At 33.5% G+C, this 22,504-nt stretch overlaps 2 protein-coding genes across 4 annotated transcripts; one reads left to right on the top strand and one right to left on the bottom strand.

The window, feature by feature from the left end:
* Nucleotides 1–274: 274 nt before the first annotated feature.
* On the bottom strand, nt 275–10,775 carry LOC100266332 (V-type proton ATPase subunit C). Of its 2 annotated transcripts, none has more exons than XM_019226329.2 (11): nt 10,517–10,768; nt 10,180–10,248; nt 9,971–10,098; nt 9,789–9,888; nt 5,967–6,034; nt 5,252–5,393; nt 4,852–4,968; nt 4,517–4,642; nt 2,836–2,919; nt 2,673–2,752; nt 275–1,017 (listed from the first exon to the last, which is right to left on the bottom strand). In XM_019226329.2, exons 1-11 carry the CDS (start codon nt 10,628–10,630, stop codon nt 969–971), a joined length of 1,077 nt encoding a protein of 358 aa, XP_019081874.1. In that variant the 5' UTR covers nt 10,631–10,768; the 3' UTR covers nt 275–968. The 2 variants fall into 2 exon arrangements, with proteins under 2 accessions (XP_019081874.1, XP_002284444.1); XM_002284408.5 differs by lacking the exon at nt 275–1,017 and adding an exon at nt 1,134–1,569 and having other exon boundaries at nt 10,517–10,775.
* Nucleotides 10,776–13,025: 2,250 nt separating this feature from the next.
* LOC100243999 (sialyltransferase-like protein 2) lies at nt 13,026–21,383 on the top strand. Of its 2 annotated transcripts, XM_002284395.4 has the most exons (13): nt 13,026–13,584; nt 14,696–14,924; nt 15,030–15,103; nt 16,415–16,504; nt 16,773–16,850; nt 17,125–17,225; nt 18,095–18,287; nt 18,381–18,471; nt 18,571–18,635; nt 19,208–19,362; nt 19,461–19,542; nt 19,875–19,984; nt 20,777–21,383. In XM_002284395.4, exons 2-13 carry the CDS (start codon nt 14,837–14,839, stop codon nt 20,967–20,969), a joined length of 1,320 nt encoding a protein of 439 aa, XP_002284431.1. In that variant the 5' UTR covers nt 13,026–13,584; nt 14,696–14,836; the 3' UTR covers nt 20,970–21,383. The 2 variants fall into 2 exon arrangements, with proteins under 2 accessions (XP_002284431.1, XP_019082195.1); XM_019226650.2 differs by lacking the exon at nt 16,415–16,504 and having other exon boundaries at nt 13,115–13,584.
* Nucleotides 21,384–22,504: the final 1,121 nt, after the last annotated feature.

A 22,504-nucleotide genomic window follows, 5' to 3' on the forward strand; every position in this document is an offset into this window, starting at 1 on the left:
AAAACTTAGATATTCAATTTATCATTAAAAAAAAAATGTAGAAATGGACAGATCCAACAATAATCAATACAAAACTGAATACATCATTAACTATGTATCACTTATTGTAATCACATACCGACCTCTTTTTCATTTCTTTTTTCTTTGGCATTAAGTCCTACATTTTTTTTTCTTTCCTCCAAATCTTAATTTTCAGGGATGGACCTAAGAATAATATTCTCAAGACACGGAGATATGGGTTTTTGTATATATCTTGGAAATGGACATATGAAACAGGTGCAGATTCATTGTTGGTGAGGTTAGGACCAATGAGTGAGCTGGTCGACATTGAACATTTCCTAGTGTTTGGTTACCCTTGCATTTAATACATCCACCTAGTCCAACTTGCCAACTTGTCCAAGCACAACCTGGGAAGGCACCTGGCTCCAATTTTCTTATTCTAACAACAATTTTCTAGCCAACCAAACAGCGATCAGCCAAGTAAACATTGGAGACAAGTAATCTTGAATGTGGATCCCCACAAGGGCCCCTGCCACGGCCAACCCCTTGAGCAATGAAACAAGGTTACTGGGGCCTCTACTTGAATGCTTGTCTGCCTCGAACCTCAACTTCAGGCCCCTTCTGTATTTTTCCAAATTTTATTTATTATTTATATTTTACTTTTGTCTTTAGCCTTAAATCCTCAATAAACTTGTATGATTTAGTACGTTCATTTTCTAACTTTAATTTTTATTTTTAAGATATTTTATCTGAAATTTGAATTAACAGTTTTGCATGGATTTTTATTCAGAACTCAAATAAATTCATATCCACTAATGCTTCAAATAAAAAACAAACACCACCTTAGTATATGAGTTTTCTAAGTTTCATAACCATACCAGGACAAGGAATCGCCCACACAAATGCAGCATTTTGGATCTGTCCTCTTGCATCGACCGCATCCATGGCTTAAGTGACACCTAGGGTTATCATCGGTGCCATGGAGTTGTGGGCTTCAACTCCTGTTCAGACAACCTACTAAAAGAACCCAAAAGACAGAGACCAAGCAACTATTAGAATGTACTTGGCCCAGTTCAATATTCCTTCTCTACTGCAGAATAACTAGCAGAGTCAATTGAAATGGCATCACAAAGTTGTACAACATCAACACCATAAATTTTATTGCTGAAGATTACAACAGAACTTGATAGTAGTTTAAATTTCACAATTATGATTATTTTCACCTCAAATCCTTCAATGGTTGATAAATGAAGTACAGTTTTCTGATACAGTTTTTTCCAGGCAAATAGCATCTGCCTCAATCAGCAATACTAGATTTTGCAAGGAAAGATAAGCAGTGAACATTAACTAAGCTAAAAAAATCAGGTAATTTAGGCTGCTATACAATAACTCCAATCTCTGACATTATCGCAGGCTGATGAAACCGAACATGGGATTTTAAATGGATGGTGACAGGGGAATGATTATGCTCAGACCAGATTTATGGTGAAGGAGACGTAAGGATGAGAATCAGCATCACCTCCTAGGCTGCCCATACCTCCAAGTTCATCTTCGGATTTCCAATATGTGCTACAATTCCATGCATGTAACAAATAGAATCAGAACCATTGCAGTCAAAAATTTGACCTAAGTCAGAAGACTCAGGTGGTCCTGCGACAACAAAACAGATGCTCTAGGCATTTCCTGTCTACTAGCAGAGTCTGGATCACATGGCAGTAATTCAAAACTTTCAGTCATAGGACCACCTGATCTTTTAGCTACAGAAATATCACATGAAGGGTCTGAATTGTTTCCATTTCCCTCCGCCCATCGCTCTTCGGGGATGGTGACTAGTCATCCAAGCTCTCAAACAATCAAGATTGTTTTTATCTATAATATCTAAATGAAGCACAATCTTATAGATACATATGTATCATGTGTTGAATAACCAATTTTCCTAAAAGCTTAAACTTATAGGATTTGGGCTTGCAATGTAGATCATACACTCTAACACCCTCCCTCACATATAACCATTTTTGGGCTTATATGTGAGCTTAATAAATTGGCAAAATAAAGTAGCCTCTTTTTGGGCTTAATAATTTAAGCTCATATGTAAACTTTTTTGGGCTTTATATGCGAGCTTAATAAAATGGGAAAACAAAGTAGCCTCTTTTTTGGTTTAATAAATTGAGCTTAAGGCTTTAATAAATTGGGAAAATAAAAACAAAGTAGCCTCTTTTTGGGCTCAATAAATTGAACTTTAAGGCTTAATAAATTGGGAAAATAAAGGTTCACACACATGACTTCCTGCCAAACAAGGCTCTATATACCTTGTTGAACAACTAATTTTCTTAAAAGTTTGACCTTGTAAGATTTGGGCTCACAATTTATATCATATACTCAATATGCATATATATTTGGATTGGATATAAAATATTATTGAATTTCAATTTGATAGTTATTGGACTAAGTTTTGTTTTTCCAAGAAAAAGGAACCAAGAGGATGATAAGTTAAAAGAAATAATCAAATTCATGATTTTTGAATCAGATTCAGATTGGTATTCTGATCCATTGGCAGCCCTAGTTTCTTCTATACCCTTTTGTCGAAGTTGTTGTGGCCCCATCAATTTATGTGCATGCTTCACAATGTTCGTTCAATAATGGAAAGTGAAGTGCTAATGCTCAAAAATTACCTGTTAGCACTGTCAGACAGACCTTCTAGGATTGAGCGTGCTTTCTTTTCGCTTTTAACAGAAGGTGCCAATACCACTGACTGAAACCAATCCAACATTGAAAATGTAAATGATAACAGAGGGACTAATGAGCTAAAAATATGGGTATGCAAAGATTACTTACTAAGAAAGATGGTGGCAATCCATATCTCAGAATGCTCTCTGCAAAGACACGTACAGCACAAAAGTGCATCCAGGAGCTGAAGACCTGCTCAGAAAATGCATTTAGAGTCACAAACCAAGTTTAAGAAACAAGTGCACTAACAAAAATTAGAGAACCAGCTTGAGAGAAAAGGGAAAAGAGTAGTAAGCTTACTACTGCTACAACTATGACTACTGCTAATATTAGTAACAACAAAAAAACAATACCAATATATAATCAATCTAGTTGGTGTTGTTAGCTTTGTCAAATCAGTTTAGGGCCACATGACTTGCTTTGCACCACCAACTCCACAATGTAATCCGTATAACATAAATCATAAAGTGGTACATTTTCAAACTATAAACCATCTGTACTTGTTATTTTGGTCTCAAACCCCCATAAGTTAACCGTAATGATCCTATTTTGCCGACATACATTGAAACAGAAACCTGTGGGAAACATGCCAACTTACCTGTCATTTGAATAAATTTTCTGTTTTTGATTTTTAAAAACAAAAATAGTAGCAACTTCTATACAAAATGCAGGTCCTCTTATACAAAAGGTATCCAATTACCTTATGTTCTTAAAAATTATTTTCCAAGTTTTTAAAGTTTTAGATAGTAAAATTTTTTTGAATACTTTTAAAGAACCATTATTTTTTTAAGGTAAGCCTTTAAGAATTCGTGTATTTTATACAAAAGTTACTATTATTACAGTTTTAAAAACAGAGAATAAGGAAATATATCCAAATGGCACCCTAGTAAATTCATTTCCCTTTCATTTCTATAAGCTTTGCAAATGGGTTATCTATATTCTTGTCAAGACAGTTCATTAGATATCATGAATAGATGCTAACACCCCCACCCCTCCCCTTTACATTTGCCTAACACTTGGAACTGGATATCACAGTGGCCATTTAGATGAGACACTATAAACTAGTAGTTAAAGCCACATCTATCTTGTTACCAAGAAATTTTTTTTTGAATTCTCAGCTCATTAAAGAAGCACCCTCGAGTATAATAGTGGAGCACATTTTGTGCAAGGATCCTTAGAGGGGATAAAACTTTCATTATAACTGCTCTTCTTAGAAAGAGCTCAAATCTTGGGATCACTCTGAAGCCATGGTTGTAGACTGGAAGGTGATAGTGCTAGTTTTATTAGCTAGGTTGAGAATACATTAGGGTTGCCTCAATACTCCGGAATTTGCAATTAGTTCCACTCGCCTCTGATATATGGCATAAGTGACATGGATAATTTTTAGATGAAAGAAGAGCTATTAATAATCATTTGAAAATTTTATGCCCCTCCAGGCATGGTCCTTTTTCTTTTATATTCAAGATATTGTGTCTTTCTTTTTCTTCACTTTGACCTTATTTTCTTGGCTTTTGATTCCCTTCTTTTGCTGCAAAGGAAATCTCCTTCATTTGTAATTCTTCTAGCTATCTCAGCGAATTCCTTCCTTTCAGAAAAAAATGATGGCACAATGAATGCAGTGATGAGAATGAAAAGGAAGTATTCATTATAAATCAAAATAAGAGAACATTACTTTGAAACCCCAAATTTAGTGAACTAACAGGTTATTTTGTTAAGATTACTATGAATAGAAGGGCACCTTGTGAAACTATCATAATATTTTGCAAAGCTTAAAGGAAAATAAATATACCTCCCCATAACTGGTATAGCACCATTGCAAAAGAGAGGTTCTAATCGTGTCCTGATCTAGCATCAGTTTTTCCAACTCCTGCTTCCTACTCTCTTGTGTTTCTGGACTATATTCAAAATCACGAATCTGAATCACATGAAAAATTGAACATACAGATCATTAGGAAGAGAACTCCAACAAATTATATTGAATGTGTTAATTTATCCTGTTATATTCCTGCCTTTTTAAGAATTTCACCAAAGAATGGAAAGGAATTCTTAAATTACATAGCATGAGATAAAACTACTTGCTGATAACAATTGGCCAAATCTAAGCTATTTGAATGAGAAACTCACTTGAAAACCTCTCTCTCGTGCGCTAGTCTTAAAATTGTCAGCAACACGACCAAATATAGTTACAGTATAGAGAGCATATTCATTGTCCTCGTGCAACTTCTTGGATGACCTGGGGACCTAAAAAATTAGTTCAGTCAATGAGTAAAATTTATTCAACTTCAAAAGAAAAAAGGTGAATTTTATTACTTTAAACATTAACTTAAACAAAGTAAAGCATAAGAGGGATGTCATTTCTCATTTTCAAAAAAATACATGATAGGCTGAAGCCAATTGTCCCCAATATACTTTACCTGGTATGCATTGAGAGATCAAAAGGACCAATCAATGAAAGAATACTTTTGAGGATCATTCATTATGGAGAAAAACAAAGGTTAAAATTAGAACCAGAATGGATTTTTACCACATAGGTGGCAAGTGTTTCATAGGTTGATAACCAATCCTTCTGTGAATACTTAGGAACAACAGCAAGGAGCGTCACCAAGTGTTCTGAAGTAATAATATCCTCCGGCTTCACTAAGTTGGACAGATCACGTACAGCTAAGCTGGAATAAGCAAATACTTGAATCAGCCAGAGGATCTTGAAGCAGAATGCTTTGATGCAACAATTTGAAGTGCAACCCAAAATGATGTTAAAATGTCTTACGTTAATAGAAAGCTATTAGATGTCAAACACTAATCCCTATCCTAGGGAAATGTTGGATGCTTGGCATGACAACATTAGCAAATGTGACCACCATTATTTGCTCTTGAAATATGCAGAAGAATGCCTTTCTTTCTACAACCTACTATAAATTTATCAACACATCGCTGTTAGATACATAGTGATGCATTATTGCTAGACTTTTTAGAGACAACTCAGCATGATTCCTCGATGTGAACATGAAAACCCGCATGGCCATGCACAAAAAATTGCATAAACTAAACTCCACTCAACACACGAATCAATGTATAAGATCCATAAAACATACACTAACAGGCATCTAAAGCCAAGTCCCAGCACCTGGATCTTGGAAAGTTGAATGTTTATTTATTTATTTCTGACAGGCAAACAAAATTTTTATAAATTTGGAAAGTTGAAATAATTTCTGTTGATGATTACAGCAATAATTCAATACCTTCCAGTTTGCTTTCTGTTTATGGCATTAAGCTGACTGCGTACATTGTTATACTCAGCAACACGAACCTGATAGATCATAGATGTAAGATGAAATAATTAACTTCCTGAGTCTCTCTGGAACAAAAATTCTAACTTTCTCAATCAGACAGACAACATGACCATTTATTCTTTTCTTTTTTTTCATAGGTAATCACAAGTGTATTAGAAACGCCAACCAAAAGGGCATGCAAAATGCCATGACCAAGTTTTAGCACCCAGGTTACTGAGCCCATGCAATGTCATGCAGGACATAAAATAAACAAATATCATCCACAACCTTTCTGCTAATATATAAAATATACTATATTAGGCACATCAATAATATTACCACAGGAACATGCTTGAAAACCGCCACCAGCATAAATAATTTTCTCATATACCTACATTTACCAATAAGAGTGAGCAATACTAAATGGATGTGAATGCAATACTAACTACCAACAAAAAATAAATTGCATTCATGAAATTCAATTATTTCTTGTTTAGGACTGGACACTAAATTAAAGCCCTAACTTGATTAGAACTGGCTTCAATCTGACCATTTATACAGCCAAAAGAAAGGCTCTAACTGAACCACAAATATAAATTTCCAGGCTTATTGCACGGGCTTGTGAATAAAAAAGAAATCTTGACTTTTAGGCTGAGCCCAATAGTCTGTCTATTTGAGACCAGAATCAGTTCAAGCTAATTAATTTCGGAATGTAGAATCTCAAGACCTTAAAAAGGAAAAATATCCTCCCGGATTCTGGATTTAATAAGTCTAAAAAATTTAGTAAGTCTGTTTACAATAAATGATTCCATAATTCAATTTTCTCAACCTTGCATAATATACCAATCCCTAATGTAGCTAGTAAACAATCTTTCCTCGCCCACCAAGAAGAAGAACTGATCTTACCTAATTCATGGTCCATAGCTACTATTTCCAGATCATCAAATGATATCAAATGCTAGATTATTATTATTATTTTTTCTCTCCTTAATTGTTGGAATTATATAGGACAACATACAGAATTTAACAAGATTAACTTCAGTTTTCTACTGGCAGAAAAATTATTACTTTGGACTAGTTTAGGCCAAAGGGTAGGATGTGAGCCAATTGGTGCATTTGTGCAAACAGGCGAGGAATTAGCCAACAACATGCTTATTCCATTGTGGGATCCCTCAGTGTTAATTGTTCCTATATTTTCGTCATTTGGTATTTCTTGGGTGCTTTCTTAGTTACGTAAGAACACCTTGGATGGATGGCAAGGAAGGTTGTTCACAAGGGGAAGAAGAACATGGAATGAGCCCCCACTATGTTTACATTTACATTTATGGAAGGAACAAAAGAATTTTCAGTGCTTTAAGTGGTTGGGGTTGCAACTGGAAAATGCTTTCAAGAATCTTTTGTTTGTATTGCCGGAGAGATCTGTAGGGAATGGGAGACTGTAGATATGATTGATGTATCGGGCTGTCCTTAAGGTGCATGGGTTCCTTTTCTTTTATTTTACATTCTGTTAGTTGGTTGCTCTATGTATACCTCCTCTGGATTGTGTCCCTGCAAGGCATCTGTTAACAGCAACTGTATTTACCTATCAAAAAATATTATCTCGTTATTTCAGCATTCCTTTCATTATGAAGAATCATTTCCTTGGGCAACTTACACCATCATTCTTGCTTTACATATCTACCTGTTCTGCTACGGAATCTCTGTTCTTCATATATTATCTTCCAAAGACCTACAAGTTCTTACTCTCAAGAAGCTGCTCATATGTGAAAGAAGCATTAATTTAATCTTTTTTTCAACCCTGCAGCATCCTAGAAAGAAAGTGTAATCAATCTGACCTCATGAAATAATCTTGGTAACTCATGGTAGGTTTGATGTTTGAATCTCTCATTTTATGCATATTGAAGTTCTCTAACTACACAAAAGGCAGAAAGAAGAATGTCTGAATTGGACATAGAAGCTTCCAGACTTTGTCAAATTTAGAACTGAGTACGCTGGTTGGCTCAAACAATAAAATCTTCACATTTGATTATTACACATCTGGAGATATTTTCCATATGTGACATGAAAATTCAATTTAGAATCATTTGATTTCCAATAAACCATAAGCATCAAACACCGTTTGAGATGCCAATGCTCATGTCACATTTCATTTATCCAAGACAAGAAGGTGAAACACCTTGTATACAAGTCAGACTCGGGCACAGCGTCTTTGTCAATAAGGTGACATGAACCTGAGGCTAGGCAAGGGCAGCCTACAGGATTTCTTCTATTTAGGCACATGATCCAAGTGGATCATTGTGTAGTTGTGGACAACATTGAACTCTGCAATACAGACACAACTATAACTACATTACAGATTATCAGACTCAGGAGATTCCTGCATCATTTAAGATCTCAGAAGACAATACAATCCAAATTGGTATTTTTAACACCAAGTATACTGGTGGTTTTTAACAGTCAAAGTTCAGTTCATTTACTTCTTGAAAGATTGACTATGAATAATGTTTTACTAGGAAGATTTTTATTGTAACATCCATATGTTTCCTTATTGTGCCATCCATTTGGATTATGGATATTCCTCTACCAGTTTTAAATTGTAACTGTCTTTTTTCCTAGTTATTACTAAGAGAAACTATCATTCTGAGTTAGAATAAAGCTTTGCCAACTCAGTGTTCTGTTGTTATCTAGTTATGACACTTGTGTAAATTAGGAAATCTTGTTGAGGCAAGTTATGTAATAACGGAAAAGTGACAGCACTCTAACAAAATGATATATATATATATATATATATATATATATATATTTAAGAACTCTCTAGAGAGTACTCTGTAAGAGAGCATACAGAAAACCAAAAGACACTGTTTCTCTTGTTCTTCTATGGTATCAAAACTTTATTCTAACATTCTAGAACTATGATTAGAAGAGCCAGTCTAGTTTGAGCTGATGCTTCCTATTTGCGTTTTTTGAGGAGGGGAAGAAAAGAAAAAAGAAACTCTTTATGGTTGTTTTAACCATGTTGAAGCAATAAAAATTGTACAGCGAGGACCTCAGTGCCAGACATATTATCCAATTCACATATTTTTGTCACTATTATTATTTTATTACAGCAACAGATCTCTCTTTTTTATTGCAAAGACAAAGAACAACTGTGGCTTGCATGATTGAATTTCATCAGGCCGTCTTCTCAAGTTGATTAATATTATGCTAAATTATATAGCCACACTTCATAAGTTATACCCACTTCATAGCTTCCTATGTTGCACAAACCGTTTAGACATGAGGACTGAGGATTACATCCCATGCAAGGTTACAAGCATAATGATTTGTGCATGAATTCGTTAAAAATAATATGTCTTAGGTGGTGTTTGTTTTTTTGGCTTTTTACTGAAAACCATTTAGTTTTAGAATTTAGGTTGTTTGTTTTTTTACTTTTTCATGACTTATTATAAACTTTTTACTAAATAGAAAAAGCCAAAATATGTGGCTTTTTCTAAATAGAAAAAATAACACAATGGTTTTTTTTACTTTTTAATACTTAATAGAAATAAAATACTACAAAAACAAACAACCTAATATTTAATACTATTAAGTATTAAGGTTCTATTTAGAATTAAGTAAAAAAACAAACACCACCTTAGTCTGTGAACTTAACTAGCTTATGACCACACTATAGCATGCTTGTAAAAGTAACATTGTGCTTTCTAGTCTCAGTGTCCACAACAAGATATAGTACGGAGAAATGAAACGATTTATAATGAAAGCCACATTAAAGGAACAAATAAGAATCCTTACCTTAAGATCATCCTCAATCTTAGCTACTTGTACATGAATGCCATCCACAATCTCCCTGAGAGGAGACATTGTAGGGTACTTCGCCTCATCCCACACGAACCTGGAATTGAACATTCAAATTGAATAATTATCACAGTAGCAGAGACAGAATCCTCAAATCATGATCACTTAATCTGCATTACCTCGTCAAGTAGGAATCAACAGGAACCCCATCCACTGTCAAAGCATTACTCTCACCGCCCGAACCCCTCTCCAACTCCTCGATCTGACGCCGTATCTTGTGAGTCACTCCCTCGACAAAGCTATTCGACTGCAAATTCCACAAACTAATTCGCATTACTCTCAATACAACGCCTCAAACCACACAATACACAGACAGGCTTTCATTCACCTTCAGAAGATCGTCACTGAGAGACAGAAGAGAATCGAGAGTTCCAACGCGAAGATCCGGAGTATTGAACTGGAAAAACGAGACAAGAAGGGAACGCAGTCATATACTAAATCCATATATTTACAATCAGATCTCAATAAAAAATAAAAAGAAAGAAAGAAATAAAAAAAAGTTGATGCTCTGTCTGGCTGCTGAGAAGCAGTAGGAAAATGAACGAAATTATGGATCATGCAACTGAACTCCAACACAATCCGGTAACGAATTCGAAATGTCCATTCGGTTTCCCGCGGATTCCAAGCAACCAAACAGAGAATGAGAGGAATGCGGCCACGATCACCCTGTAGAGAGGAGTGTCGAAGGAGTGTTTGGAGATGGATTCCTGAAGGCGACTCCATAGAGACGATGCAGAGGTCGGAACGGGGAGGGAGACGACCCAGTACCTAGTCGCCATTATTACAGGTGAGGAGTGTAGGTTGGAGATGGAGAAGATGATGTCGTCTGCGGAGAATTAACGGAGGAGCTCGGAAACTGAAGTCTGGTTTTGTAAAAAATAAATTTATTTTAAAATTTATTTCATATATGGTGAGGGCAGCTGGGCAGGAACCTTCCTAAACCTTCAAAAGACAAATAAATCATGTTCTATATGGATTTTTAATTAACCTCGTTAAAAGTTGCTTAACAACCAAATTATCCTCCTTTCCATTAAGTCGAACCTTAAGCCTTGTTTGGTATTCAAAAAGTATTAAGAAATTTTTTTTCTTATATTGATGCGGTTGTTAAAAATATAATTAAAATTAGTTAAAAACTTATATATTTTTAAATTATTTAATCTTTATATAAATAAAATAAATTTTAACTAAAATAGGTTTGAAGACTCACATCAAAATAATTTAATAATTTTAGTTTTTTTCTTAGCTTTTTTTTTTTAACAAATGTAAAGTTCTTAAAAATGCTTTTTAGAAAATAATTGAAAAACAATTGAATATATATACTATTTTCAAAAACTATTTTTTGTTCTTCAAAACAAAAAATATTAAAAATATATCTGAGAAATTGGGTGATTTTTATTTTTTGTATTTTTCATGTTCTCGAAATATCTTTTTTCAAGGAACAACTACTCTTCGCGTTTTCATTTTTTGTGTGTTAGTGTTTTTCATGAAGATGGCAACTATGTTGGCTACAGGAGATAGTGACAGTGACCATGATGGTCAATGCAATGCCTTGAAGGGCAAAGCCACGAGCTAATGAAGATGGCAATCATGTTGGCTACAAGAGATAGTGACCGTGACCATGGTGGTCAGTGCAATGCCTTGAAGGGCATGGCCACGAGCTAAGATGCCATGAGCAATGAAGCATGGGAGCGGGGTGAAAAGAAGTGGTGCTATAAGGTTTCCGAGATGACGACAATGTTGGCTCTACGATTAGAATGGGGAGGAGAAAGAATAAATATGTATATAAATGGGATAAGAAAAAGGAAAATGGTGTTTGGATATAGGGGAGAATGAGAAAAATGTAGAGGAAATGGGGGAAAATGGTGTGATAGGTTGTGGGTATAGAAAATGAAGGAAAACTGGATTCATCTATGTCATACTCTATGTTTATATTTATCTATTAAAAGTCAATAAAAATTATTTATTTATAACATACTCTATGTTCATATTTATCTCCTAAAAATTACATGTAAATTACATATGATTTTTAAAATTTAAATAAAATGTGAATTTAAAAATTATTTATATAATTAATCGAATAAAAAAAACTTTCAAACATGTTTTTTGTTTTAATTGTTATACAAAACTTTATTTTAGAATAAAAACTATTTTTCCAAATTAAGAGCCTATTTAAAAGAGTTTTTAAAAATAGTTTTTTGTGTTGAACAACTTTTAAAGAACAAGTAAAAACTGTTTTATTCGGTTTTTAAAAATAATAAAAAAACACTTATACTCTATTATTTATCTTCTACATAAAATTATTATTTTTTAATTTTTTTCACTAGACAAATTAACTCCAAATTAAACAAAATCTAATGCATTAGATTTATTAATAAGTTTATTAATTTTTAAAAATAATTTAAAACTTTAATAATAAACTCATTAATACCATAAATTTATTAATATAATGAATTTTTTTTTCTAACATATAATAAAATAGTATATTTTCTACTAAAAATATAATTTAAGATTTTATTATAATATTACTATTTATGTTTTACTAAAAACTATATATTTTTTAATTTATTTGTAATTACAATTTTTTTTTCATTTTCAATAAGACTTCAATTAAATTAAATTAATTAATATTATATAAAATGAATTTAAAATGGTTTTACAAAATCAAAATAATTAAAAAAAAAACAATTTATCCGAATGTTTTTTTATTTTAAAAATCCTTTTATAATAATAACTTACCAAATATCCTTAATTTTATAAAACATTACAAGAGATTTTTTGATTCTTTAACTTTAAAAAAGTTTCTAAAAAAAGCATAAGAAATCATTATCAAACAAAAAAGTTTAAAAAATTAATTAAAGTATTTAATTGACTTGTATTAAAAATAAATATTAAAATTATTTTTATCTCATAGAAAATTTTATTTCACTACAATAAAAAAATTGTTTTATAATTAAAAAAATATTTATCTTTAACTCATATATAATTTTGAATTTAATTTTTATTTTTTTAATAAGATTTAACTTGAATTTGATTTCATATTATTATAAATTAATTTTATAAAATAAAAGTAATGTATTATTTTAAAAAACAATACAAATTATTTCATCCAAACAAGCTTTTTGTTTTGTTTTTTTAAGATTATTTTCTAAATCATCTTATCAAACACTCTAATTTTTTTAAAATTCTAAAAAACTATTTTTTATTTTCTATTTTAAAAACAAAATTTGAAAAACACAACCAAACGGCCCTAAGTCTCCTAACACATTTTTTTTTTTTTTTTTAAACACCGAAACCTTGTTCTTAAAAACTGTTTTCCATAACAGTTTTTAAAAACAACAACCAAACATGCTCTTATTTTGTATATTTGAGTTTTAAAGCTGAAATTTATTTTTGTTTTAGAGATTGGCGTTAAATATGTCTTAAATATATTATTTATTTTTTATATTTTAGGAAACAAAGTGTTCTTATAATATAAATGAATAGAAAATCAATTTTATCAGATACAGTCTGATTAAACTACAACCATCTTTCAAGAACTCGTTCCCAGGATCTTTCTAGAAGTTTTATTATTTTACAGGCCAGTGGAGAGAGTTATTAGGGTTTAATATTTTTCATGAATCTAGATTTGAAGATTTTCAGTTCTGAGTGTTGCCCTAACAATTGTGTTTTTCTCGATTCTCACATCACCATCAGCAGAGACGATCAGAAGATCTAATTTGCATCTAAGTCTGAGGTATATTGCCCGTCCCTCTTTCTACCTTAAAGTTCTGTTTGGTTTGCGAGAAAATCAAGGAAAATGCTAAATTTGCTCAAGAATTAAACCCATTTTCAGCATTTTTATCTTCGAATACTCGTTTCTGTGAATCTCCTTAACTAACGATACGCGTGTGGATCCAAGAGAATAACTAAAACTCAATCACGATAAGAGATTAGTTTTACTGGAAAAACTTAATGGATCTGTAGCAATCAGCATAAACCTTGCTTTGCAGTAATGTGATGGACCCAGTTGCAGATAATTGGATAGTTGCAGTGAATTCAGTGGATTCAGTGAATTGGGATTTGGTAGACTAGAAATCATAGTGTTAATTAGTATTACCAGCTATGTATAACGTATTCGGTGTTTTTGGTATGCTCTAATATTCAATGATGGCAACCTCTTTGATTCCTTTGAAGAATATTATGTTCTGCTTAAGTACTTTGCTCTTCATTAATCTCCATGCTTAAATAATACTGGCAATCCTTTTGAGAATGTCTGAAGATGTTTTCTAACATCAACCAGTTTCTTCAGGAGTATCAATTTCTTTTTTCATGTAGATTTAATTTCTTTCCTGTTTTCTGAATAGGAATCCCTGCCTACATCTATATATTGTTACTTGTTTTTGGTCAAGAACAATCAACCTTACGAGTAATGAAATTTTATGCTGTTTTATCAACACATCTAAATTCTTCATTGTGACTGTGTCAGTAAGGAGTGTTTAGATTAGAAATAATAGAACATTTTCTTCCGTTTTTCTTACCTCATATTTTCCTTTATTGTCTTATCCCTTCCTAGGGAGTTCTTTAAAGATGTAAAAAGGTACATAGAAAACATGAGGAATTTCTCAGGTGAACAACGTATAGTGTTCCAAACAATGTGAGTAGGATGTACATAAAAAAGGTGTCACTTATGCATTTAATATTTGTAATCTCTGATGTTCTTCAGGAACTGTCACATTTCAAAAAGAAGTGTTCAAACCAGTGTGCATAGGAATATAAAAATTAAATTGTGTAGTTTTAGCATTTAATTCTTGTAATTTCCAATGTTCAATAAGCAAATAACATTTGTAATTCCTGATGTTCTTTAGTGACTGACAACACGGATAGCAGATTGGTGGGTTCACTTCTCTGGAGTTTGTTTCAGATTCACATGCCGAATATTTCTCTTTCGCAACACCTTCAGTAGAAAAGCTATATATTTTCATAGCTTATTTACGGGAATTCATTAAATGAGGCTCTTACAGTTTGGTTTAATACTCGCTTTAGCATCTGGATTTGCTGCAATTATCATATACATTAATGGACTTGCCAATATATGTACGTATGGTTCCATATCTGATTTATGCCTTACTTGAGATGCATGTGTGTGTGTGTGTGTGTGGATGAATATGTATCTTTACTTGCTTTTAATTTGAAGTATAGATGAGAAGTCTCTGCTTTCGGATGAAGATTTAGGAGCATTGGAGTCTCTACAGAGTGGCTTCCAGAAGTGTGTGGTGAGTTTTTATTTATACATTTAGATATTAGTGAGATGTTTCTCAGTAATTTTGTTTGCTTTGTTTGTTAACTGCAACTGGTAATAGCAACAGTGGGTGTTTGGATTATCATTAGCATCTTTGATGATTCCATCCGCAAAGGCATGCATTTGGGCCTTATAAATTGAAGATTCAAAAGAATTTCTTGTGAGTTAGTGCTGGGGAGGAGTTTGAATTCCAGTATAGTGGACATGGGTTTGATTCAGGCATTCCTAAAAAAAGATGGGGATCTGGGAAGCAAGGAGCTTCAGATAGTGAACTACAGGACATGCTGGGTAGGTGATGCTCGAGATGTGGAGGAAATTCTTATCTCAATGTTGAAATATGGTGTTTGCTTCCTGAAGGAGGCAGGAGATTGCTATATTGATATTCTTGGAGGTTTGAAGGAGTTTCATAGAGACATTGCTCATGCAGTGGGTGTCATTTTGGTGCACTGTAGCCAATATTCTGGGTCTTCTCTGTGCATAAGTTATGACAATGGATGAGGAGGATGTGGTAATGGATTGTATTAGCTTATATTGTCAAGGAGTAAGATGCATTGAAATCCCAGATTCGTCAGATAAGTGGAAGCTTGTAGTTTAAAATGTTGAATGGGGTTTGAGTTCATGAGGAGGTGAGACTCCTCCATTGCTAGGAAGAGTAATTCTCAGTGAAAGCCTTTTTATGCTACTTGGAGATTGGGTTTCCCCATACACCTCTTAGTTATTTTCTTTGATATGACAAATCCTGTGGACACGCTTCTAATGGTTGACTGTTTGGTAATTAGGAATTGGGTTTTACCTAATTGATGCCACCTGTGGTGGAAGAGACAGTTGATGGCCCTTTCATGTGCCTCTTATTAAAACCTTTGTTTAGCTATGAAAAGGGTCTATCAATTTTCTGTGCGCATTTGATGTTTCACTTTTAACTGTAGTTAAATTTGAAATTTCTAAACTCTGAGCTGATAGAGCAGAATTGATATTTCTGTAGTGGTTTTTATTCATGTTTTGTTAACTTGAAGTGGATGTCATTGTATTAACAATGTGATAAAATTGTCTCAGTTTTTTGTTAACTTGTAAGTTCATCTCAATAACAATTTTAAGCAGTGCTTATCTGGGGAAAAGAAAAAAAAAATATACAATTTGAAGCAGTAAATTTTTTATGTTGTTGTGACCTTTATCAAGGATATGTTCAAAATGACTACCTTAATATGCACTGCTGACAATGAATTTTTTATTGAGAAAGTTGAGCTTATGGTTTTACATATTTTTTTGCATTGCATTAATGATGCAGAGTTCAAATGGATTAGGTTTACAAGCTGCACGTGGTAGAGATTATTGCCAAGTTACAATAAAATTTCCTAGTGATACTGTCCCCAAATGGGTAGGTATTTCAATGATTTAATCAGCTTTTTTACCTCTTGTGTCATTCTGTTGCTTCCAAAGTAACATTTTCTCTCTCTAACTTTGAAAATAACAATTGCGGAATGCCACTAGTAGATATCTGATGTAGTTAAAAACCCATGGAAAGTCCAAGCAACAAGTAGATACTGGTTCATCATCTGCTTTGTACAATATATAGTATTTCTGGGCATGGATTGAGCATCCACTCGTGACATATTCTTTTCATTTGAAATTGAACATGAAAACAGAAAGATCCCAAAACCGGAGAACTTGAAGGGTTATCATTTGATTTTAATCTCTGTGAAGCAGTGGCTACATGGGAGCAGGTGAGTGTGCTATTTTCATTTTTTTCAGTTTATCTTTTGTTTTAGTTGTCTTATTTCATTGTATACATTAATATTTTTAAGATGAGAGCCTTCCAAAATGATTGTCATTGTTGTCTTATTCATTAAGCATGATACCTTGAATCAAATTTTTGTCATTTTTGTTAATTTTTTAATCTGTGTCAAGTACTTCATGAATTTTTCTGTTTTTTTAAGTTATTGATTTATGCTCTACATTTTACAATCAATTTTTCATTTAGTGAATTGAATGGTTCAGGTGCGGAATAGTACCACAATACTCACCAAGGAGTTTATTGATGCTTTACCAAATGGATGGACAGATTATGCATGGCGTAGGATTAATAAGGGAATACTCCTGTAAGTACTGCATGTGTGATTGGTGGTAAAATAAGTGATTAAAAGTATGGATGGATAAAGATGAAATAAGAAAAACAGAAGGGACATTCAGTAATCATAACTTCTGAGAATGGGAAATACTGATCTTACTGAGAGCTTTTACAAATAATTATACTAAGTGAAAGTTGAGGGCTGGTATTGTATCTCTATTTCTTTTTGTGCCTATTGGCGCCTCTTGTATACATCCTGTATGCTTGGGTCAGCCTCAAGGCGCCCTTTTCTAATATATTTTTGTTGTGTGTTTGCCTATCAAAAAAAAAAAATTATACTAAGTGAAAATGGGTATTTTGTAGTCAGTAAGAATTTGAAATTTTAGTTTAGTACTGCAAAAATATATAGCTTCGAATATTTCCCTAAAGTAAGTCATAGCTCGCAAGTTATTCAAATAAAAATTTCAAATTCTTGCAGCAGCAGAAAGCCTCATACAAATAAATAAAATAAGTCATAGCTCGCAAGTTATTCAAATAAAAATTTCAAATTCTTGCAGCAGCAGAAAGCCTCATACAAATATATTTATTTGCCGTTGAAAATTAAGATGGAATATTATGAAATTTTTCCTTAGGATTTAATATTTTCATTTTGATTACCATGATGATGTATCTTCATAATCATAGATGGCATCCTAATTTTTTTTATATATATTTTTTCCCAAGAGAACCTCAGGAAACAAAGTAAGATTTCCCAAGAATTTCCGTTGTTGGGATGACGTCAAGAAGTTTGGATTTTTGTTGGATGTTTGTTCTTAAATTATTTGACAAACTGGGGTTGGTAAAGCTGCTTAGAGTTGACATGCTGCATGCAGTCTGATATAGTATGTTCCTGTGTTGCAGCAACAACTGCAAGAATAAGACACTTTGCATGGAGAAACTTTCTCTGGTACTCCCTGAAACACCACCATATTTTCCACGGCAGTTTGATCGATGTGCAGTTATTGGTAACTCAGGAGATCTTCTGAAAACAAGGTTTGGGAAGGAAATAGATGGCTATGATGCTGTTATTAGAGAAAACGGTGCACCAATTGAGGTCTTGTGGCCACTGAATTGGATTTTAGTTACTATGTTGGTTTCAACTATTTATGAATGCTCCCTTATTTTTTTCTTTTTTGATGTACTGCAGAACTATACAGCGTATGTGGGCAAGAAAAGTACATTCCGTCTTCTTAATAGAGGATCTGCAAAAGCTCTTGATAAAGTTGTAGAGTTAGATGGTATGTCACTCCATCCCCCCCCCCCCCCCCCCCCCCCCTTCTTTTTGTTAACATATATCTCACTGTCCTAGAAGCTGACTAGAGATATGCTATGCACAGAAACAAGAAAGGAGGCCTTAATCATCAAAACAACAGTTCATGACATTATGAACAAGATGATTCAGGTTTGTATATCAGTTTTTCTATTTACTTTACATAGGTTGATAACTCCCTGAAATAAGCAGTTTTTGCAGTCAATGTGTTTAAGCACAAGTGTAGTTCTCACTCTACTTTCAAAATCCAGTACTTGTATGTTACCAGTGGACTAGTTTAGGTCAGAGGGTAATGGGTCTGTGGTTTGGAAAAATGTTTACCAGATATATTCTAGTTTTGGTGGATTGCAGAATTTCATGGTTATGAAATGCCCAAATTTATAGGTTAGAACTACTATCATACTGGAATGTTTTGTTTTTTCGTCTAACTTACCATTGGATCAGCAACAAAGTAAGCCAAGTCGCAAGTCTTTGTCCCCATCCACTTTCAATTATTTTTCTCATTTGTATTCCACGTTTTTCCCTCATTCTACTTTGACATTTGCTTGGTAAAACTTAAGAGAATTCATCAAATTGCTTCTGGTGGCAAATAGGTTATCTAAAAGTTGCTTATAAAAGAACGCTATGTAAAAATTGGAGTCTTCACTTTGATTTCTACACTGCCTTCAATCTCATTCCAATTTTTTTTGTTCTGTTTTCTACAGGAAGTTCCAATACATAATCCTGTATATCTCATGCTAGGTGCATCCTTTGGGTCAGCAGCAAAAGGAACTGGGCTCAAGGCTCTTGAGTTTGCTCTGTCTATTTGTGAATCAGTAGATATGTATGGCTTTACAGTGGATCCGGGTTATAAAGAATGGTAAAAGAAACCTCTAATGAATAATATATCTGTTGAGATGAGTCGCATTTTATTTTTATATGTTTACATGATCAATGAAGCTTAAAATTTTCTTTCAGGACCAGATATTTCTCAGAATCTCGTCAAGGGCATACTCCTCTGCACGGCAGGGCTTACTACCAGATGATGGAGTGTTTGGGTGTAAGCCTGCAATTACTTTCTATTTTCTGTAGTAGCCTACCATACATGCATCCCAAGATGGGACTGTCCAGGATAAAATATTTTAAGTTGAAAAAGAAATCTTAGCTTCTTCAACATTTCACTTTTCCTGATCTGTACATCATGCTGAATTTCAGAACTAAAATCAGATTATTTTGGGTACCCATGTAATAAGATTTTAATGTGTGAAGAGAAGGGACAAAAAAAAAAAAAAACTTCCATTACTTCCTTCTTGATATAGTATCCTCTTATTTTGCTATTGTTTTATAAAAGTTGAAATCATTTAATATCTTTCCCTTTTGTTCTTGTTAAAGCTTATCAAAATCCATTCTCCTATGCGAGCTGATCCTAACCGGATCGTGACGTATGTACCAAGTCATAGTACAGTGACTGCTGCTAGAACTGCATCGGAGAAATTGTTGAGGTAACTGATGGTTGGTTTTCTTTTATCTCAGCAGTAAATAGTTTCTTCAAATAAAAAGTATCGTTATTGGTTGGCCAGAAGTTTGTCCACTAATGAACACTGGTTTTTATTTCTGATATTGTTGTCCTGATGTAGCTTGTGCTATAGTTCTTCAAATACAAATAGAAAGTAGAAAAGGAATAAGACAGAAAAAAATTTGTTGAAAGGAATTCTGATTTGGTGCTCAAAGCACACCAAATCAAAGGAGGAAGAGAGACAGAAATTCCTCAAATGGATTTAAGGCTTGTGGTTTAAAGCATAGAACCTTCGGAAGGGAGAGATGAGGAGAGGGGGAGAGGCACATGTTAGAGAGCCCGAAGATAAAAGTGGGGAAAACAGAGGGAGGACATAGCAAGGAGACAGTGATAAGGCAAAAGAAATAAGAAAAGAGAAGAAGAGAGAGGGAGGGGAAGGGAGAAATTCTGAAACTCTTCTTAACCAATACCTTATCCCCAAAACCATTAAAAGCCTCCAAAAATAAGAATATGCATGAAAATACTAAATAAAATACATTTGATAAGACTCAAACTACTAGAACTAGAAGATTGTCATCTTGCCAGTTCTGCAGCAATTTTATTGTTGTATAGCCCCACTTGATATATATGATTGAAGGGCCATGACAGGAGAGGATATCACATCCATCGGCACAATTTTAAGCACTGGATGATTGCCCTTGTGGACTGGCATTCCAGAGTAGAATTATTCCAAGAGTGACTAGAACTTGTGTTTAAATCTTTTTCTTGATGTTGATAGGAGGGTCGGGGCAGGATCTGGAGAACCACTGCATGCATGTTCAATTATTAAGAAGCAACTTCAAAGAGAGCCCATAGGCATTTCAAGCATTAGAAAGGCTGCTGTTGACCATAAAAATTTTGTGAAAGGTGCAACTATGTATCCCTTGGAGCACAGTCCTGGCCATGGTCTACTATGCACGGTGCCCAACTGATTGAATCTATGGAAGTTTGACATGGTCTGCCTCAGGTCCGATAGATTGAATTCACAGGAATTGATTTCAAGGTCAAAATACAAGGAACACCAGCCAATGGTCAAGAAACGAGAAGTGTGCATCAAATTTTTGTTCAAAGTGCATTCTTTTATCAAACTGCTAGTTTCCCCAGTCTCAGAAGGCAAATGAAGGTCAAGATTAGAAGCAAAAATTTGTTTCAAGTGTAGCTAGCCTTGTTATATTTGTCAGTGTCAGCAATTTTGAAACATAACCCTTAACCTTTATCTGTAAGATTCTTCCACAATGGTTGTTAGAATGCAACTCTTGAGATCAACTATTTTCTGAGGCATATTATTCTTGATTGATTCATGTAACTCTGGAATAAATTCAATTAGGTACAGAAGATTGGCTTAACTGAGACTCCCAGCAAAGAGATTTCTGTTTAAACGCATAGGTGTTTTTAGTTTATAAATTTTCTTCTGTTTGGTTTCTTGGGTTCTTTTTTGTCTCTGCGCTCCATCTTTAACTATTCACTGCTAGTTTCAGTTGCATGTGTTTCAACACCCATGTCGGGTGCTTTTCTGGTTTCTCTCCCTTTGGCAAACTACAGTCCTTGAATCTCTGATGAACTGCAGCACTGCAGGTAGGGCCACAACTCGGGTTGGTTGGTGGCCAACTTGAATTACGAGTCTAATCTAATCCGAGGTTTTCAACCTCAATTTTTTTAAATATAGGTTGATTGGATTAGATTCAAATTGTACTCGTGAAAAATTGGGTTTGGTAATGTTTCCTTTGAAAACTTCTTTTTACATATTTATACAAAAAAATTAAAAGGTGAACTTAACGCGTTTTTTATATAATTATAATTTGACTTTTTTCTTCAAAATTTAAAAGGTAAAATAATATAAATTATAAATGTATAACTCAAAGTACTTTTTTGTTTTTCAACATCACCAACCTAATCATTATTTATGTATCCAACAAGCTCAATCTTGTTACCATATGCACTAAAAATATCATCACTTTGTATACCTTTAAAGTATTATAGAATGCTTTTTGCCACTTGCAAGTGAGACTGGTATGAAGACTCCATGAATCTGCTTTTAACAATATTTGGTCTTGTAGAAGTCAAACACCGTAAACTCGCAATCATTCTTCTTATATTTATAAGATCAGCTAACTCATCTAAGTGATTTTTTTTCCTAATTTCAATCTTTTTTCAACTAGAGTTATAATAGGATTGCATGGCTCCTTGAATTTTTTAAGACTACTTGAATTACTTCAATCCCGATAAAATTGGACATCAATCTCATGTCTATCATCTTAAACTAACTAATCGTCATTTCTTTTAATCATGCAATCATCTTTAAATTATTACTAGTGATAATTAAATTATCCATATATAAACACATAATAAAAATGTGACCTTGCATATTAGATTTGATATATAAAGTGTATTCATAAAGACATCTTTGAAATTCATGCTTCATGAAATATGTATCAATATATGTGCACCATGCTCTTGGTCTTCAATC

This window comes from Vitis vinifera, chromosome 17 (assembly GCF_030704535.1).
Source record: "Vitis vinifera cultivar Pinot Noir 40024 chromosome 17, ASM3070453v1".
NCBI classification, from domain to species: domain Eukaryota; kingdom Viridiplantae; phylum Streptophyta; class Magnoliopsida; order Vitales; family Vitaceae; genus Vitis; species Vitis vinifera.

Excerpts from the sequence above, each read along its gene's own strand:
- LOC100243999 (XM_002284395.4), top strand. The coding sequence starts at position 14,837 with ATGAGGCTCTTACAGTTTGGTTTAATACTCGCTTTAGCATCTGGATTT. Across the intron at positions 16,505-16,772 it reads GTGATACTGTCCCCAAATGG|AAAGATCCCAAAACCGGAGA; the intron begins GTAGGTATTTCA and ends ACATGAAAACAG. Across the intron at positions 16,851-17,124 it reads CAGTGGCTACATGGGAGCAG|GTGCGGAATAGTACCACAAT; the intron begins GTGAGTGTGCTA and ends TGAATGGTTCAG.
- LOC100266332 (XM_002284408.5), bottom strand. The coding sequence starts at position 10,630 with ATGGCGACTAGGTACTGGGTCGTCTCCCTCCCCGTTCCGACCTCTGCA. Across the intron at positions 10,099-10,179 it reads TCAGTGACGATCTTCTGAAG|TCGAATAGCTTTGTCGAGGG; the intron begins GTGAATGAAAGC and ends TGGAATTTGCAG. Across the intron at positions 5,394-5,966 it reads AACAGAAAGCAAACTGGAAG|CTTAGCTGTACGTGATCTGT; the intron begins GTATTGAATTAT and ends TGCTTATTCCAG.